At 46.5% G+C, this 20,561-nt stretch overlaps 1 protein-coding gene across 1 annotated transcript in view; it reads right to left on the bottom strand.

Annotated features, from left to right (window-relative positions):
* IGDCC3 (immunoglobulin superfamily DCC subclass member 3) overlaps positions 1-20,561 on the bottom strand; it is a 95,849-nt gene that overhangs the window by 13,579 nt on the left and 61,709 nt on the right. Inside the window, exons 5-7 of the mRNA XM_005521637.3 lie at positions 17,650-17,787; positions 10,633-10,791; positions 3,120-3,285 (exon numbers count right to left, since the gene is read on the bottom strand). Of these exons, the coding sequence (XP_005521694.1) occupies positions 3,120-3,285; positions 10,633-10,791; positions 17,650-17,787 (463 nt within the window). The remainder of the gene's footprint in view (positions 1-3,119; positions 3,286-10,632; positions 10,792-17,649; positions 17,788-20,561) is intronic.

Raw genomic sequence — 20,561 nt, 5'->3', positions numbered from 1 at the left:
GCTTCTTTGTAAATTTTTAAGTTATAACCTAGAAACATAATTTTACACAAGCCCAATTTGGCCAGTAACCACACCTTCCTCCTGCAGCAGTACTCCACTTCTGGAATGGACTGGTGATGCTGGGTGCTAGAAATTCCCCTTATACCTCTCAGGCATTTGGATCATGATTGATCAGAATCACTCCAGGAGCAACATGGGCATCTCTGTCAGCATAGAGGGGCAGACTCTGCCAATGCTGGACGTAGGGATGGCTCCACCAAAGGCCTAAAGGCTCCATCAGCTTCTCCCTGGGACAGCTTGGCTCAGCACAGCACCACCCTGACAGCAGTCAGCTCCATCCCCAGCCCAGGGGCTGCATGGCAAGGCAGCCCCATCATCAGCTCCTTCAGTCATTTTTATTCACAGCTTTTAATGGAAAACCCCACAATTCCCTATGCCTGAGCCTTCATGCATTTTTCATTAACAATTATCCGCTATCCCAGAACTGCTTTTGATTTTTTGCTAATCATCGATTGGCTATTTTGTTCCCACACAGCTGGCATTTTCAAAACATAACAACCACCTCTGGAGAGGGCACAACAGAAGGCTGATCTTTAATGCTAATGTGCCCAGAAACCGCCAACACATCAGGTGATGGGAATTCACATCTGAGGGACCACAAGGGATGAGGTATTTATTGGATGCAGCCTGTGAGGCTGATTTTACTGTGCTGAAAGCTGGAAGTTGCTTAGCAAGTGAATGTCTGATATTGTACACATCCAATCTCCAGTCAATCCAGTCCTGAAGCTGCATTCCAGCAATGAAGGGTTTCTGGAGTCCCCTCACCCTGTGGGGTTTGCTCTCCTTGGATTTGCAGTTACTGCATATGAGAGACAGTGTGGGTGAGGCAGATGCAAAAGGACCCTTCACAACTTTGGGAAGCAACAGATCCATTGGCTTTGGGTTTGTGCTGCTGCCCACAGGGCCTCAAGCTTGCAGGAGCAGAGCAGCATCTCAAACACACCATCTTCTGCAGGTCTGCACCTTGCTTTTGGCCGTGTTAATTTACAAAAATTGCTCCCAATGACACATTTGGCAATCAATAGCACATGATATGTTTTGGGATGATTTACTCCTTTTTTTTCCTAAAAATCCCTTAGGGGGCATTCAGACCTCTATGACAGTATTAAGCAGAGTTTTAATCCAAATGGATTTTCTAGGAAACCATGTAGTAGTTTAGTAGCTTCATTACTAGTAGATTCGAGATCCATCCTTACAGACAAATATTTTCCAAGCGCAATAGACTGATAAATCCAAGACATAACCACAAACTGATTCTGCCTGGAACCACTTAGTCATGCCCATGAGAGTAAAACAAAGGGCAAACTTGAAAAAGCCCAGGAAGAAATGATCCGTTGATGTGTCTCCTCACCATGGAGCTCCCAGCTCTGCTGCACCAGTGAGGGCATTTTCTAGACTGACAGCTTTGGAAACCACCAGGCATGGCCACTTGCCTGGAGATGGAGGTTGGAGTCGACCAAGACTAGTGTGAAAGAAGACAAAAGTTCAACACTGTCGAGTACCATGGCCTGAGGGCTCAGCTTTACAATCACGTTACTATAGCTTGAGAAGATGCCACGTGTCAGCTGAGCCCCAGGAAGGGCTGAGCTCCCTCAGCCTCTGCCAGATGCTGTAATCTGATCATTCAGCTTGCTCTGGAAAAGACTGATGCTAAATTGCATTAAATGGTTCCCATAAGAAAGTGATTACAGAGATGTTCACCAAGTTGCAGTTCATGTGCATGGGTAGCACAGCTCCAGGCACAGGAGACACGACCATGACCAAAGACCTGACTCCTGCTCTCCTCAAGTGAAGACGAATGATTTCACAGGGACAATGTCTGATTTCAGAGACATCTGGGTGAGACACAGAGCTGGATTCAGTGTCAGTATTGACATGGATTTAATGACCTTCACCACTTTTGACTTCACTTCCTCACCAATAAAAAAGGATGCACTAATCTCCCTCTTAGCCCTTCTGCTCTGTTCACACAATAAAGGGCAGACATGCCGCAGAAAGCCATGCCATGAACTAGAACACCACATGCCTGAACTGAGTGTCATCTGTATGTGCACATACAAAGTATTCTGAAGCTCTAAAAACTTCCAGTTTGGAGAAAACCTCCTCTGATTGAGATGATTTTATTACCACTCACACTTTATCCTTCTCGCATCACACATCCTTCCATCACTCATGTAACCAAGATTTAAAACCCCTCAAATGAGAAAACAAAAAGCCACATTATACAGACACTCAGAAAAATAAATTCTTGTCCCCTGAGGAACAAGCCATGGTGCCTGCACAGCATTTCCCCCAGCTGTCTAAACTGAAGGTCCAGACCCTCCAGTGAGGCTGGGTAGTTGCTTTCCTGAGACACATTTGTTAATACAGAGAGCAGCTCTATGACACCACAGAGTACAAACCTCTACCAATACATCAGGTTTACAACACAGGTGCTATTATTTTGTAGTGTATTTTTTCATGCTATTTCCATAGAAACTACATTGTCAACTGGTAATTTTCACACTAAGTGCATCATTTCCTCAATACAAACATCCCCATCCCCTCACAGGAAAATACAGTTATTTAGTACTCGGAGAACACACACTTCCCTGGTGAGATAAAAGGTTAAAGTTTAGTGAAAGTCAGGCTCCACACAAATATTATTTCTAATGTATTTGCATTTGCACACCCAGACAGGTCAATGTCCAGGTGTTAAAGCACAGTTTCTCCACTGAGGAGTCAATGTGGTCCCTGTCAGCTCCAAGAACAACATTTAGCCCTTGCAGATGATGATCAGGAGAAAAGAGAAACTGTTCCTGGGTTCCTGCATCAACAGTCAAAATCTGATACTGATGTCCCAGCACAAAAAATCATGGAGCACCAAACTGTAAGACTACAAGGTGCAGCCAGCAGGACTGGAGCAGTGTTTTAGTTTATCAAAGCCCAAGTTGAAAGCACAGATCAGCTTCAGAACACTGCCACCTTCCCACTAGCTCTTTGTTATGCAGAAAGCAATCCAACATCTCTCCCACTCCCATTTCCACAGCAGTGCCAGAGCTCAGTGCACCAGCACCTACCTGTTGTTATTCTTCAGCTTGATGTGGTCGCTGGTCTCCAGGATCTGCCCATTCCTCAGCCATGTGATCTGGGGAGGGGGCTCCCCTTGGGCCACGCACGTGAAGATGGCAGTAGTCCCCACGGGTCTGGAAATGGACTGGGGATGCTGCACAAACTCTGCTGGGGCTGAGAGGAGGAAGGAGAACAAGGGTGAGATAAGTCATGATGATCCTACTTTATCCTGGTACAAAAAAAAACACCTTATCAATGAGCCTTGTCTGCCTGGGAATGTGGGATACTTGGCCAACCCACAGCACAGGCAGCAGATAACTCTGTTTTGGATGGTGTGTCTGTAAACAATGCAAAGCTTTTGGCTGCCCATTCTGGCAGTCATGGCTTCACAGGAGGCCAGTGAAAGCCAGATCAGAAGTGATGGAATGCCAAGATGAATCCTGCAGGGTTCAGGCAAACAGGACCAAGGTTTAAGTCCCTTCACTTCTCCCTGGTCTCCCATGGAAAGCAATCCCAGTGCTGCAGCTGGGGAGCTGTGCTGTTTCCTCAATGTCAGAGCTTGAGCAACACCCTGGCTGTGTCCAAAGGATCTGAATGGCATTAGCAACTGCTTGAAATGGAAAGAAATGTGTAGGTATCATACAGCAATCTGACAGGGTATTCTCTCCCCAGTAAATATCAGATTTGCTGCCAATTTTTCCTGTCAGCAGAAGATTAGGGAACCTTTTTTTTACCCCAGATCTTCAGTCTGGGACTTCTGGGGTCCTGCGAAGCCTTGCAGAAGACTACACCATGCCTGTAACCGCTGCTCACCTTGTCACCAAATGTTTTCACCTTTGGCAGTAACATTTTTAAACAGAAAGTGATCTCTTCCTTCCAGCAGCTCAAATTAGATTTAAAATCATTTATCAGAATAAACCAGCGTATCAGTCTACAGAAAGCAGGGCCTGACAGACACTGCCAAATAGGTGAGATTATTCAAGCAGTTCTGCTTCAAAGGGCGAAGTGATAAATATACTGCAGGCTGCTACTGAAACCTAAAATCAGGTGGAACCAGCAGCAGACACAATGAAGACAAACAGATAAGACGCACAGACCCATAATAAATTTACTGACTAACATCACATAACGGATGGCTGACATTAAATTTTTTTGACAAAAGAAAGATTATCCAGGGAGACACATTCAGAGCCACTCACTGGCATTTTCCAAGCATGGGGTTGGTGGCTGTGCCACAAGCAGAGATGCAGGGATTGAAAAAGAGAGCAAACTGGTCCAGCAAAATATACTGAGGAGTGGCCAGGCTGTAGGTGGGATATAAGACTTGAGACTTATGGTTCTGGCCAAAACACCCCTTCAGGTTTCCTGCAGCATTTGGGGGGGATAAAAGTCTTTCCCAGCTGTGTGCCACTAAGGGAAGAGTATGGCTACTGCTGTAACATGGCAAAACTGCAAAGGCAGGTGCTTGTGTGAGAGTAAAAGTCCAGTTGTGCAGATTCTAAGTCCTCCAAGCAGGAAGACAGAGGAATTCATCACAGAGCCCATCCCCCTTGAAGGAGCCTCCTTCTTCATTTTTAATAATCAGAGGGAAGTGAAGCATGGCAGGTCTGACTTACGTTACTGGTACAGGGTATCCTCCAGCAGAGTTTATTGTCAGGCCAGCGCTGTCAGCGCTTGGCTGCACTAATGAACCTGATCCCAGCAACCCAATGGACACAGACTTCCAGAACCTCCTGCTAAACCTCCCCATGTGCCAATCAACCTCTTGCCCTTTTACTTCCCTTCTGTGTTTTTGCTCTAGACTTACAGATTAAGACAAAATTCAGGATGGGTTCAATAAAAGTTGGAAGCAAAGACAAACAGGGGAAAAACCCCTCATCCCTGCCATGAATGGCCCCTTTGTGGTGTACAGTGAGTGCATTAGAGACTTGATTTTCCTCAGCCTCCCGCCCCTCGCCCCTCACTTTGTGCTGGCCCAGTTTTGCAGGAGCAATTATTTTGCAAGTGGCTGTGCACCTCCCTGCTTTCATCTGGGCTCCCGAGCTGCACCCGCAGCACTCGCAGGTGCAAACCCACAATGCCAAGGAAGGGCACAGCCACCTTCCAGCTCCTCACTACAGCTTCATTAAAGATCCTCTTGGCTCTTTGCCTCTGCCTCCCCCTCGCTTCATCAAATCTCAAACCCATCGTTTGTTCCAGCAGAAACAAAGTTGAAATATGGAAAGAAGCATCCGGCATAACCCTTCTGGAACCACCAGCTCTCCTTATCCTCCCTTATTAGCCCGTGTCAAGAGGGAGTAATTGGAGCAGTGTCGCGTGTGACTCGGGGTAACGAATGTGCAGCTGCGGCCTCTGGCTCGGCGCCAGTGACACTGCTTGGTGCCATGGCCCCACGGGTTCCTCGGGTCCCTGCTCCTCTCTGCCATCCCTCCTCTTTGCTGCCTTGCTAAACACAACTCAGCCCCTGCTTAACTTGCTTAAACTCTCTGGGGAGCATGTTCCCACCTCTGCTGTGCCGAGCTGTCCCCTGTTCCATGGCATTCCTCACTGCAAGACATAGACTGCCCTTCCACTGCTACTGCTCCTCCTGGCTTTCCCCAGACATTGTTCTGTCCTGTTGAGGTCTCAATAGTGTGAAATTGTAGTGCCAAAATGGCCCAGGTTGAAACAGAAACCCATGGAATCAGAGGACATGGTCTGGGAACAGATGGAGTTTAAAGGACATGGACTGAGTGGCTGTCCCTCTGCTACCTGCACCAGGATGCACCCAGCCTGTGTTCATAACCAGTGCCCCAAGGAAGGCGCCCTCAGGCAACTGCTGGTGCGTGGTCTCAGGGCTAATGGCTCCTTTCCTGGGCAGAAAAATATCTCCTCTCCCAGGTCCTCTCCCCTGCCCTTCCAAATGATTTAGACCCAAGAGTTTGCCTGGGTTAGTGGGGAAGAAGCAGAAGCAAACCCAGCCCACAGCCAGCTTTGCCTTCTGCCAAGCCCTGCCTGCTGCCAGCCCTTCATCCTCATCATCACTGATAATTAACAGAGCATCCTGTCAGGGCCCATCCCACTCTGCATGGAGATGCAGTGGCCTGAACACTTCTGCCCTTTCCACACTACATGCCAAAAGGCCATTGCAGGCAGCCAGAGGAAGCATTTCTCAGCCCTCCGTTATGATTTAATAAAGATATCTGTAATAAAGATCACCGTTAGGAGTAGAGGATTCAAACGTGACAGGAAGAGTGGGCAAGATCCAGCCCTGCCTTGTGAAGTATGAAGAAACCAGAGCATTGATTATTCAGGACTTAATGGGAGGGAGGGGATCATGCAGTTTTAATGAATATTTAAAGGCATGACATTGGTATCAAAAAGCAATAACACTTAATACCACCCCCAGAATTGTTAATTAAGTGATTCAATAGCTTTTACTGCGCTCAGCAAACTGTAATAGCGTGGAGATGTACTCCAATAGTATCTTCTAATGGGAGACCCCAGTGGGCTCCATCTCTTTCAGGACTTGTCAGCAGGGACGAGCAACCAGTGTGTCCCCCAAGATATCAGGGAGCTTTGCTGTCCTCACCATGAGATTGTGGTGTGGTGCTTATGGCTGCACTTGATGGCTCACAGAAGGTCCCAAGGATCACTGAGAAGATCCTAAGGTTAAGGGAGCACTGACAGCCAATGCTCTGGTGCCAGACCAATCTGTGCCTCTTGCATCTCACTATGAAGTGTCATCAATTCTCAGGTGGACAGAGTGGCAGGGTCGGGGAGGGAGGCTGGGGTGAAGAGAAGGAAGAATAACATGGAAGCAACAAAACCTCATAAATTAGGCTACTGGCACTCACAATAAGGGTATAAAGGAGAAGTCAGATCAACAGGGAAGTCACTCAAGCACAGCAGATGGTGACAGGAGATTTAAGACAACTGCTGCTCACTTGGCTTCTCTCTGTTCACTATAGAGGATATTCAGATGTTTACCTGGGTAACTTACAGTATCACTGATTGGACTGCAAGGGCCAAAGATGGAAACTGTGCCATGTCCCCTGGAAAATAGGCAAAGAACACTCAAGGGGGTTGTCATGGAGCCTGTCTTTCAGCCTTCATTAAATTCTTGTCCCATCAAGGTGCAGGCTGGAGTTCTACAGCAGCAGGGTCATGTCCCCATGTCACCCACAAGTGTGGTCCTGGAAGAATGCTCCATAGGGATCAGACACCCCAGATCACTTCAGCATCCTGACAGACAAGATTTGAGTGCCCACCTGTCCCTGCATGGTGGCTTTTCTTGAGAAAGAAAATGTGGAGAACTGCTCCATGGGGAACACTGGCTCACAGAGCACGTATTGAAGCTTGTTTGTAGAATGAATGCAGGGCTAAACTCAAGGACAAACCAAGTACCACAGAGCCAAGCCTAAACCACAGCAACTGCAATACATCTGCTGCTGAATTGCAGCCCACAGCCAAGGCTTGTGATGCCAGCGAGCAAGAACGATGGAAGAAACATCAGGAAGCGCCGCGGTGGCCGGATCTGCTGGACCAAGGAGCGCTGCCCAGTCCTGCCAACAGAAAGCAAGACGAACAAGGCAGGCATTGTCAGCAGAGCCTTCAAACCCATGTCCTTAAGATGGGCCCTCATTTATGAGATAGGATCTCATTTTTCTGCATAGCTTTCAGGAGGAAATGAAGCGTGGAGTGGAGAACACTGGTGACCATCTGGCCATTCACAGCCCATCAGTTTGTTATGACACCAAACACATAATAAAGCACAAAAGATTGCACAGGAGGTAGAGGGAAAGTGCTTTGATATATTTTTTCCCTTGCCACCGAAGCCTACTCTTCCCTCGCCTCACACACACGCACACCCTTGGTTTCAGTTGGCGCCGCATTCGGCCCTTCGACAACTCCCCCCGTGAGACTTTCATTCGAAGCCCAGCACAAAGCAATATTCAAATGGCTGTGCTGGGATCTGAAGGGAAAATGGAAACTTTCTTGTGTGAGAACCTTACAAAAGAGATCAAAGGAGCCTAAATGGCCAAGGGAGGGTAGGGAGGGAAGGAGTGGGGGATTGACGCCTTCTCCTCTGGAGGGAGGAGGAATTCCCAGGAAGATAATAAGATGGTGTTAGATTATCTGAAGAAAAACCTGCAGTGGAAAGGACATTACTGCTGGAGGAAGAGCAGAGCCCTGTGTTAGGACACCTCTGCCCATGCAGCTGCTGGATGGGACAAGGACCACCACTGTCAGCAGGGAGGACATGATCTCAGTTCCAGCCTCCCACTAGCTCCTTGCCTTACAACAGGAAATATCAGCCTTTCTCCTCCAGTTTCCCACCTATAAAACATCCCTCCTACAAAAGACTGGGGCAAGTTAATTTGTGTTAAGGCACTTCAAGGGCCCCTGCATAAAGGCAGCAAGTACCTGGCCTGGTGTGCTTTGAGGATGCCGCATTGTCCTAGCCCTGTGCTAACTTCCTCTCCAACCAGGCTTTTGATGGCCCGCTCTTTGCTTTTCTTCTCTTTACAGATGTAATTTGCATCACTGACATCTTGACAAAGATAAAACCCACAGTCTCCCATGTCAGTCATTATTGCTGTTTTCTTCCCAGGCAAACCTGAACAGCAATCATTTGTACCTCTCAGCTGGAAAATTCAGGCAAAATGAGATGCAGAGGCAGGAAAAACTGCTTCCAGAGGGAGGGTGAACAAACCTGGGATGAGCTCAGCTGCCTGGCCAGGGTCTGCCATTACCCTGCTTGGGGAACATTTCCCTAAAAAACAGGAAGCACTTTAAGGAAGGGCAACACAGGTTGGGGTCCTGGACACTGCAGGTCCTGTCTAAGGGCTACTCCAAGGACACACTGGCCACACTTCTCCACACCACTGCCAGCTTCTCTGCTGATGCTGGATGCAGGAGCATCCTCTTTCCAAAGAAAGACTGGGCTCCAATGGCACTGTGAGTGACATTTTGGGGACAAATTTTTATCTTGGCTTGCCAGGAGAAAATACACAGTAATTCTACGGCAGCTGAACTTCAGCACTAGACCAGTTGCTCAAGAGCTGATGTTCAAATCTCCAAAAAGACTAAAAACTGCTATCTGTAGCAATGAGAGGTTGTGCTACCTTTCAGCCTCTCACTCAGTTGCTAACAGGAGCAGTCAACCATATTCGGTAGTTGTATTTTTGAAACTTCACGGATTTTCCAAGTAATTTGTTTTGGGTCTACCTCCCTGCCTCCTGGACATCAGCATGGCATTTGGGCTTAGGAGACCACCATGTGCAGTGCTGTCCTGCAGCAGCTCTGAAGGGTTTGAATCTGTACAGAGAGGTTGCTCTTAATGCTGGGGTTGATGTTTCTTAATCAGGGGATTCATAGCTGTGCCAGCTGGGAGGTCCCCTCATTGCACTGCTCACCCAGAAATCCAAAAGCAAGAGAAACAGTGAGTTTTCACCTTGTCTCATGCCTGATCAGCACCTCAGGAGGCACAGGCAGCCCTTTCTGCACCCTTTCTACATTGCTCCTCCAAGGCTGGTGGGATCACTGCCAGCGACTCCTGCGATCTGTTGGGTGACATCAGGGCTGGAGCAGGGTGAGCATCAGGGCTGGAGCAAGGCACTTTCCCCATCAGCAGCAGAAAGGTTCAATTAGCAGCTCCGGCAGGAGGTGTGTAATTTTAGATTCAGGATATCATCAGTCAATAGTTAATGAGTGAACTGATGAGAGCGGGATGCTTTAAGTGGACTAGCTTGAAGAGGAGGTGAGTGCCTGTAATCAGGGGCGGATTGCTGCCATTCAGAGCACACTGCCAGCTGGGTTTGCCTTCTCAAATGCTTGCCCGGCTCCCCTCACCATGGAGACTGGTCATATGGAGCACGTGGAAAGGACTTGTGTGCTTTCCCTAGTGCTGATCTCTACTTTGGGCTGAACTGCCCTTTACAAGTAGCATTTCAGGACAGTTGCTGCAGGAACAGGAGTAACCTGTATCCCATGGGCACAGCCCCCAAAAGATGCTTCAACTAGGTCCTAGAAACTGGCTCAGACATAGTGTCAACTGCTACATGAAACAGTCTCACAGACTTTTTGGAAATGGTTTTAGACTTATTGGTGCCATTTCAGTTGGAAAGCAATACTCTGTGAGTGGTATCCACTGCTGCATATCACTGCAGGAGTCATACCTATCATTCAGAGATGTCCAGTATGAGAACAGTGACCATGTCCCTGTATCACTGAGGACCACGAGACAATGAATTTGGCTGATTAATTCAGGCTTTCTGCTGAGATACACAAGTATGATAACAAGTAACAACCAGTGTCTGCTAAGACAAGGAATGCCTGTGATGGAGTGAGAAATCACTGTAGCCCATACAGCTGATGCCTCAGTTGAACCATACCTGGTTGTGACTCACCTGTGTGGGACACAGACAAACACCCACCTGGGAAACCACACGTCTAGAAAAGAAGTGCTTTGTCTGGTATCACCAGAGAAGTGAAGTCAGCATTTGTCCAACCCAAGCCTTCAGGGTCCCAGGGGCTCACCTTGCACGACGAGGCTGCCCTGTGCAGTGCGGCGCACCCGCGTGCCAGGTTTGTTGGCGGCGCACACGTAGATGCCAGAATGCTGCACTGTGAGGTCTGAGATCATGAGGTTTCCTGTGCCCAGCACCTGGATCCCCTCCACGCCAATTGGGCGGCCGTCTGAAAGAAGGAGAGAAAGACAAGAGTCACATGCTGGAGCTCTGGGTGAGGTTCTCCAGGGCACAGCCCTCAGTGAGGTCCAGTATAAGTACTTTCGGAGTGGTGCCACATTCTGCTACTGCCATTTGCCAAGTAAAGTCCATGGGATTTAGCTGATGCTCTTATCAGAACTGCCTTCTGCAGAAACCAGATCCTTGTTTACATGTTTGCCCAAAATCACTCTTTGTTGCTGCTTAAAAACCCAAAATACCACCACAGGAAAAATGTAAGTTTTCAACCATGTGTTCAGATTAAGATGAAGCACCCAGAACACAGTTCAACAGACTGGTTAAACCAAGCTGAATCATCTCAGCTTCTCTGAGCCATTGCCTGGGTTCTTGCATTAGAATGAGCAGGGATCCAATCAGCTCAATAGTCTATTTCCAACAGAGAGGCTTCAGGAAGAAGACCAGCCAACCTACTGCAGTGCTTCCCTGATGCACTTTCCCAGCCACCAGCAATTTATGACCTGCATATTACCTGAGGCAGAAGTTACACCACTTTACCTGATAACCACTGATGGATTTTTGTGGCTTCTGAAAATAAGAGAACCCTGTATTTTTGATTCCTTAGCCCTTGAACACACACTAGCTCAGGGTTGAGGCACTGGTTTCTGAGCTGGTGGGTAGATCTCATTTACTCTGGCTTGGAAAGGCAACTGAAAAGGGCTGCTCGCACCCTGAGTGCTGGATATGAGGCATGTGAAATAGTTCAGTATCAGGGAATTCACTTTTTTCCTGTTTTCTCTGGAAAATTCCCAGCCAGCTCTAATTACAATGTGTTTCATTAGTATCAGGCTATTGCTTTCTATTGTTTCATTGATTTTTTTTTAATACACTGTCTGACAAAGGCAGCTCTAAATCAGGCCTAACACATGTCAGGGTGTCTGAGGAGAGGGGCAAAGCAGGGGAGAAGTTTTACTGGAGGAGCAGTTAAAGGGAGCACACTTTCATCAGACATGGATCAGGAATTCAGTTCTCTCAAGTTTGCTCATGGAGGAGTTTAAAGAACCTACAGGACCCAGAGAAGCAAGAACCAGCCCTAGTGATGTACCCAACTGACCTTCCCACGAGACTTCCGTACTCATGTGCTCCACTACAGTAGAAGAGCTTGGTCTTGTGCTCCAAAGTCTGTGCCATAATCTTGCCATGAGCTTCACACTCCAACACAGACAGCATACAGGGCTAGCTAAAAGTTACCCTGCAATCACATGCTTTAGATTTAATATTATGCTTTGCATAATAAAAAATATTAGAAAATCTGGGTCATTCATAACCAACAGGTCCTGGAACAGATTGGGAAAACTCCTGCTCCTCCATGGACTGCAGATGGATCTCTGCTTACCTGTGGAACTCCATGGGCTGCAGAGGCACAGCTGCCCCACCATGGGCTGCACCCCAGCCTGCAGGGGAATCTCTGCTCTGGCACCAGGAGCAGATCCTGCCCCTCCTTCTGTACTGATCTTCGGGTCTGCCGGGTTGTTCCTCTCACATTCTCACTCCTCTCTCCAGCTGCAATTTGCTCTTGTGCAATAACTTTTTTCCCTTAAATTTGTTAACCCAGAGGTGCCACCACCACTGCTGATGGGCTTGGATTTGGGGCAGTGGTGGGCCCATCTTGAAACCAGCTGGAATTGGCTCCACTGGATAGGAGGAAGCTCCCAGCAACTCCTCACTAAACCCACCCCTGTAGCTCCCACACTATCAAAATCTTGTCATGCGAACGCAATACAACCAGAGGAGTGAGGGATTCCATTTCAGATTCCAGGCAGCATCCAGCTAGGAAACATCAGCAAAGCATGGACTGAGAGCTACAAAAGCACTTCCCAAACCCATCTCCTGCCATGCTCTGCATATATTGTTTTTCAGGAAATTTTGAAGCTTAAAGGTTTCATTGCTTCATTAGACAGGAAATGCCAGACCTCTTCATTATTTGCATTGCAAAGAAAAATGCTCAGGTCTTTTAGAGAGAGAAAAACAATGTCATTAAAGGATCACACTGCTGGCCAAGCCGCCACAGTAAATGGCTGAGTCATAAAAAGGACAGTAAAACATGACCTGTCCCACATTTAATGAGCAATAACAAGGAATCATTCCTTCCAAACAGCATTTGAACTGAAGTGTAAAGAGGTCTGAATTAAATCCAAATTGAACTTGATTTCATCTTTTAAATTAGACCTTTTGGAAGTCTGTATTTACAATAGGCATAAAAATCAAATCTCCCTCTTGAGGGAGGGATGGGGCTGGTGAAAGATGCAAAATGGTCATATCCGGATCCTTCATCACATCACTTGAGAAATACCTTGAGAAATACCACAGAAATGTGACTTGAATGTCAGCAGTTTTACTGTATTATTTATAACATGCTCCATCATTTAAGCATGCAAAGACTCAGCCTGCAGCAGGTGCTGCCCTCCCAGATACCAGCATCAATATGCCCTCAATTATCTCTCCAACTCCAGCTATTAGAAGTCTGTTGGTCTGTGGAAACATCACCTGTCCGCTCATCTTTCTTTTCCCTGGAGAACAAAGCTCTTCAAGCTCGGAAGCCTCGGTGGATCTGCCATTTGGGTCAGTGTGGCCACCTCCAACAGCCAGCAAATATTACTGTGCCTGATCATCTCAGACACCTCTCACTCAATCCCTCCCTTTCCAAAAGCACTGAAAAGGGCTTCTACAGAAACATCTCTACTTTCCTGGTCTGCTCCATCCTTCTCACTCTACTGTGCCTCACTCAGCCTGAGCCGTCCTGCAGTCAGCTAGAAGGTCTTCAGCTAATATCTAGTCCAACTTAGCAACACTGACAACACATATAAATAATACAGAGTGTTTACACAAGAAATTCCTTGCATCCTGAAAGCTCAGCACTTTGCAGAACTGCTGTGCTGAGGGACTGATGTTTCACACCTGCTTTGCAAAGGCTGCTATTTATTTTAACCCTGTTTTCTTTACACGGAGACCTGAAGAATGGTTTGGATCAGGCAATCCAAACCCTGTAAATCCACCTTCCTGGCATCACCTGCCACCACAAAGTCATCTCTTCATGAAGGAGATCTGAAAGTCTGCAAAACCAACACTTGCTCAGTTCCAAAAGCTGTCAGGACCCAGGCAGGCTTGAAACCACTGCTCATTTACCATGACCTTCCACTTCTTTTAAAGAAGTCAAAATAAGAAAATTTGAGGGCTGAAAAAAAGCCAGCCTGGAGGGAAATACCTGACAGATTCTCTCTTTCGATTCCTCAGTTGATGAGGACAAAAGGGGGAGGTTCAGCTCTTGTTTCAGATAATTAATAAAGGAGACCGTTCTCCAAATGGGAGATGCTCCCAACAGATGATCTGTCCATAGACAAGTAGAGACTTCACAGAACCATAGAATGGTTTGGGTTGGAAGGGACCATAAAGATCATCTCATTCCAATCCCCCTTCCATGGGCAGAGAATTCTATTATCCCAGGGTGCTCCAAGCCCTGTCCAACCTGGCCTTGGACACTTCTGGAGATGGGGAAGCCACAGCTTCTCTGGGAAGCCTGTGCCAGGGCCTCCCCACCCTCACAGGGAACAATTTCTTCCTAATATTCCATCTAAATCTACCCTCTTTCAGCTTAAAGCCATTCTCACCTTGTCCTATCACTGCACACCCTTGCAAAAAGTCCCCCTCCAGCTTTCTTTTAGGTACTTCCAGGCTCCCCAGGGGGGTGAAGTCTGGATGAAAGACGCCTGCAGTTTGGGAGCCACATTATTTATTTTTCCAAGGTGTATGTGATGCTTTCTGGAGCCCATTCTCCGCCTGCTAATCGAGTGATTGGCACACTAGCACCAATTACAGAGCCCCCTTAAAACGTGCCAGGCGATATGAATATGCAACAACACGAACGCCTTTCTTTTGTAAGTAGCAAGTAGAAAGAAAGTAACAACTTTCTAATGTTGATCATTTAGGTCTTTTGTGAATTCTTTGTATTGTGTCATAGTAGCCTTCCACTTTTTAGACACATGGGTCTCTTGCTCCTGCGGACACTGGGCACTGTGGATTAGCATATTTAGAGTACATTGCAACAGTTGACTATTCAGTATGTGAAGTGGTGAAATTTACTCTATTATTTCTAAACACTTACAGGAACGGTGCTCCTGTCAACCAGTCAGCAATCTATTGCAAGCTTCTGTGTCCAATAAGTTACCAATTAATTGGCTCCTACAATTGTTGTATAGTTTACTTCTTGAATGGCTCCCTCTTTAGTAATTTCCTTCCCATTGTGCAGCTCTTTCTGACAACTTCTGTATAACGCTATCAGATAATCACTGTCCTTTCTTTCTCGCCTCACTTTTCTGTATCTCTCTAAATAGTTTATTATTCTGCTTTGGTACCTTTTATGGAGGCCAGCTCAGTGGCCTGTCAGTTAAAGGGTAAGGATACATTAAAATCGTCGTTCATTCAAAAGGCTTTGCAGTAAGTGCCCAGGATATTCATTTGTGCACACATACAGGTCCAAGCCTGAAGTGCGTAGCTCTGAAAGGAAAATCCCTATCTTCCCTGAACAAACCCTTAATGATTTTACATCTCTCTCAGAGCCTGCTCTCTAATGAATGTTGACATTTCATGCATGGGGAGACACAGGAATTCTGTTTGTGGTCAGGCGCTACAACATATTCCCAAAGAAATTAAATTCAAAATTGATTGTGTGACACTCAAAAACTGGCCCAGAATTTGAATGATTTCCTTCAAGTAAAATATAGCTGCCTTTCCCACTGAAAACCATCCAGGTTTTAGCAAAGCCAAAGCAAGAAGCGCAAATGGTGTTTATGGCTTGCTTTTCCCTGTACCAGAAAGCTGTGAAAGCAAAATTGTTCTTTTGCTCCTTTTTGACAGAAGAAATGCCACAATGTCAAAACTGTGAGCAAAGGGGCTCAGAGAGAGTTTCCAAAAAGGCAATGTTCCCTGTGCAAAGCCCCAGAAAAACAAGCAATGCCACAGCTCTTCCTTACTTCTACAAGGCAATAAAGATGCTCACACAGAATTGACTTCTTTTGCTTAAATAAAGCCATTCCCATTGCTAAATCAGCAGCATCTCTCTAAGACTTTGTGGCTATGGATTTTTTTATTTCTGCAAATGGATTAAAAGTGATTTTTTTTCTAAGCTGAGTTACCTGTAGGAGGAACTTCAGGACGAAGACTTTCACATGGAAGAAGTCAGAGATGACAGATACTCTGAGGACCTCCCTGTCCAGCACAAACCCCTCTCCTTCCTTGTGATCACACAGACAAGGAGAGATGAAAGCACTTCTGAAATGGCTACAAAGAGATGACAAAACCTCCAAATCATCCGAAAGCCCATGCAGTGCATCGTTGTCAGGATCACTGTCATCTTAAACAAGACCTTGTGATGCTTTGGACAGGAAACATTCCTGCTGAAGGGGAGGGAAAATAACAGGATCTGTTTCCCATTCAGTAGCTCTGATTCTGCTGCTGTGCTGCAAAGCAGAGTGGAGAGGATATTTATTTTTGGTGGAAGGCAATGCTGAGCTCAGACCATCCAGACAAACATCACACAGTGCTATTACATCTTCATTATTGCACTGTGCTATAGAGACAAGTGTTTTCAAGAAGGTAATAAACACTTATAATTAAGGCAATTATAAAGTAGTTTATTATAGTTGAGTACTAACATAGAGCTGCCTTGTGTCCAAGAGAACCAAACCAGTGATACAGAGTATCTGGGGAATTTTTAAAACAGCATCAATCTGATGGTTATGGCTCTGGAGGCAAAAATACCAGTTAGTGGCATACAAAGGCTGATTTTACAAGCCACTAGAGGATGCAAGGAGGGAAAACATAGCAAAAATGTTCAACTGATATTGGATGCAAGTCCTCATTCCCTGGGCAGGCAGCTCTGGAGTGGGAAGTCACCCTGCCCATGAGCTGACCCTGACCCTTGGAGAGCCATGGGGGTGGAGTCCCACATCCAGCACAGCAGCATGAGACAGAATTATCCTTGTTTGTGCTTCAGAGCCACCTTGGAGACACCAGGAGATGAGCATCCCAAAAATGATGTGACCTCAAGGACCACAAGATCTCAGGAAATCCTAACTGAACCTAACCCCACTGTGCACACAGGCAGAGTTCCAAGCTCTGGGAGATAGAACAAAATCCATCAGCTCTTCACTCAGCACAGGTTTCTGAAGGGCAATGGAAGTGCTGCTCTGAGCAAAACAGCTTCTAAGCTATCATCACAAAGTTAGAACCTAAAATAATCCTTAGAGAAACAAGGCCCTTTGCTCTTCCTCACTTGCATGATGCCATCAGACACTGTCTCTGGTTTCCATGCTGATTTAAAAACATATCACGGGCCCCAGCAGCAAACATTTGTTTTTTCAGGGCTTCAGACACACTACCTTAAACACTCTCTCCCCCTTAAAATTGTTTTAAAACTCCCTGAACAGGCAGCAAATTTCTTTCAAGTCTGTTTTTATGTGAAAGATGTGTTTGTGTATGATTTTGCTTCTCTAGGCCAACAGTGGTGATGTTTTTGATGCAGCAGAAGAAGATGCTGTCACTTGAGAAAAGATAAAATTATCACCTTTCATGAAACATCTACAGGTTTAACCAACCCACTTCTCTAACAGCTGAAAACAGAATCTTGGCAGAGAGAAAAAACAAAGTCTAGGCATGAGGATAAAAAGCACTTCAAGCCTACAATTACCTTCTGTGGGAAGGGAGAGGGTGAATCAGTTGTTGTATAAAACAGTCAGTGGCACCTACCTATTTCCTAAATGATGGCTATGGAGAGGAGGAGGAGGAGGAAATCCCAGTGACCCCTAGGGCTTACCAAGGCGGCTCCAGGAGACGATGGGCCGGGGGTTGCCGGTGGCGATGCACTCCAGCACCGCTGTCTGGTGCACGGTCAGCGTCAGGTTCTCCGGGCCCACGAGAATCATGGGGTCCTTGTACACCGTGGAGTGGGAGCCTGCAATGACAGAACCATGGTCAGAAGCCTTCTGATTCCCTCTTGTTTAAAGGGAACATTGAGGATTTCAGGCATCCTCTATAAACACATCTCCTCTAAGTACGTATCCTCTTCCATCGGGAACTAGTGACAGCAGAAGGAATAATGAGTTCAAACTGGAAGAGGGGAAATTTAGGTTAGGTGCTTGGAAGAGATCAAGGAAGACCCCTGTTAGGGTGGTGAGGCCCTGGCACAGGTTGCCCAGAGAAGTTGTGGATTCCATCCCTGGAAGTGTGTAAGACCAGGCTGGACAGGACTCAGAGCAACCTGCTGTAGTGGAATGCCACTGTCCATGACAGGGGGTGGAATGAGATGATCTTTAAGGGTTCTTCCAGCCCAAACCATTCCAGGTTTCTAAATTAAGTGGCTGGTGTAACCCTCAATAAATCTGAGATGTACATGAAACAAAAGGAGCACAGCGTTTGTGTGACAGTAACACTGAACATGTTTTAAGCATGCATTGATTATTCCTGGGGAAAACCCCTGAACCAATGATCCAGCCACAAACAGCCCTGTTAACATTTGGATATCAGCAGCATAAAGAGGGAACTGCACTGTGAACTGCAAAAAGAAGATTTGCATGGTATATAAGGAAAACACAACATGCAAAACAGCAAGAATGCAAATAAATGAAGTAGTTGTTTTATCTTTCATCATTTCAGGCCATAAAGTAATCCATAGAGACCACAATGCCTAACTCTGTCTCTGTGAGCATCCTCTCTTGCTGCTGGTGACACTTACTCAAAAAGACCTGTCCTGGGGCAAGGAGTGATGGAGGTAACAGTCCCTGACTCCTGCTGAGGAGCTTTCTGAGAGGAAACTCCTCTGATGACTGCACCCCACATTTTCCTACCATTTTCCTTCAGGGAGAGGATGTATCCCATTGCACTGATAAACCTGTGACACATTTGCTGCTCATGATACAATTACTAACTAATCCTTTATTTGCACTATAGTAGCACCAAGTGGCAGCAACTAAGAATAAAACCCATCATGCAAGATGGATGTACAGACCCATAATAGAACAAAATCCTAGCACAAGGACCCTGGACACCAGACAGGCACAAGAAAGGCAAAAGAAAACACATTTCACTAGACAGAACAATAGCATGGGACAAAAATATCATCCTGTGTTATGTATACCACAGCTGAACCCACATCTCCTGAGTCCCTAAAAAGTGCCTTATCCCTGGGCTGAATGTCCCTGCAGCCTTTAGTCCCATTTGGAAGCAGGAGAAGAGGAAACCCAAGAGATATTCTTATTTCTCCATCAGTAAGCAGGAACACCGAAAATCTCTGCATTAGTCTTTCTCCCCGTCTCTGATGAGAGCTGGGTTATACTCCAGAAATGCTGAGGTCAAAGCAGTGTTTAAGGAATTCCATCAACCTTACAGCTGCTGGCAAAAAAAGCTCTGTACACCTGCAAAGAGAAATACTTGGGCTGGTCTTCTGCCCCTGAGCAGGAGTGGGGCACAGGGAGGGCTGGGGAGCACAGCCCTGGCTGGGCTTTGCCACAGGGACCAACCCACACTGACTCCTGTACATGGACTTTCCAATGCTCAAAAGGTTCATTACAGAGATGTGATCCACCAAAACCTATCCACAGGGGCTTTTCTCCAAGAAAAACAATTTCTTTCTGCACTTTTGAGTGTTACCCTTCCACAGCAGCTCAGGGGCTAGAATCAGGGCATAGCAGGGGGATTCCACAGTGGTCCAAGGGCAAGCACAGATCAGAGCAGCTCGTTTGTTAATTGCTCCTACGAGGGCTAAGCAGGGAGCGATAAAGTGACTCCGAGCTTGTGTGTAAATGGGCAAAATCCAAGAAAAATCACCGTGTCAGTGTGACTTAAGAGCTGACTTTCTCACTAAATGCATTTCACTGCAAGCCATAAAATGCAGATTTTTTGATGAGAGCCAGAATGCACAATAAATTCATATGACCGGCTGTTTAACCCCAAGAGATCTGAAAAACAATACCTTCTCCTCAGTACCTCGGAGTGCCTTTAAAACCATGTAGATTTATTGTTCAGAATCACAATACTAAATGTTCATGCTTCGAATAATACGGTATTATCAGCGTATTATATAGCGATTTCAATATTTCAAAACACTGAGAAATGAAATGAATTGTCCAAGGTCACCCAAGAATATCAGCGAAAGGGAGCCAAGCTCAAAGCAGAATTTATGAAACACACTAGTTTGACAATAAAATATTTTAAAATCACATTCTTTGATTTCTACTCTGAGTCCTAAGTAGACATTCAGGTTTTTGAGTGTGGATTCAGCTCCCTCAGTTTGGGCAAATGCTGTCCAACTCTGGAAGTGGCATTTCCACCACTGCTTACCTTCTCCTGCAAAGGCCATGGAACGGCCCCATAGCTTTGCTGCTGAGCCCACCACCCACAGCCGTGACAGCTCCAGGGTCAGCAAGGGACTGGGACACAGCAGTCAGATGCCAGCGTCACACAGAGACCAACCATGTCCCAACATTAAGGAGGAGGTTTCCTTCTTCAACCAGACCAGCCCTTTGATGCAGGGTCAGGAAGGAAGGAGTGATGAAATGAGGGACTTGTGGCAGGTGAGTGCTGCTGGAGCTCAGCAGGGTTCAGGGCAGTGCAGGGATTTATTCTGTAAGGGGAAAAGGCTCTAATGATGCCTGTGGTCCCCAGGGACCCTGCCAGCAGCAGTCACAGTGAGGATGGGGAGATCCCCAGCACTGCCAGCAGTGACAGGCA

The sequence above is a fragment of the Pseudopodoces humilis genome, chromosome 16, assembly GCF_049639895.1.
Source record: "Pseudopodoces humilis isolate 2021_Gansu_Grassland_sample_001 chromosome 16, ASM4963989v1, whole genome shotgun sequence".
Classification (NCBI taxonomy): domain Eukaryota; kingdom Metazoa; phylum Chordata; class Aves; order Passeriformes; family Paridae; genus Pseudopodoces; species Pseudopodoces humilis.
The sequence above is the reverse complement of the archived record's forward strand: the minus strand, read 5'-3'. Positions and strand labels throughout refer to the sequence as shown.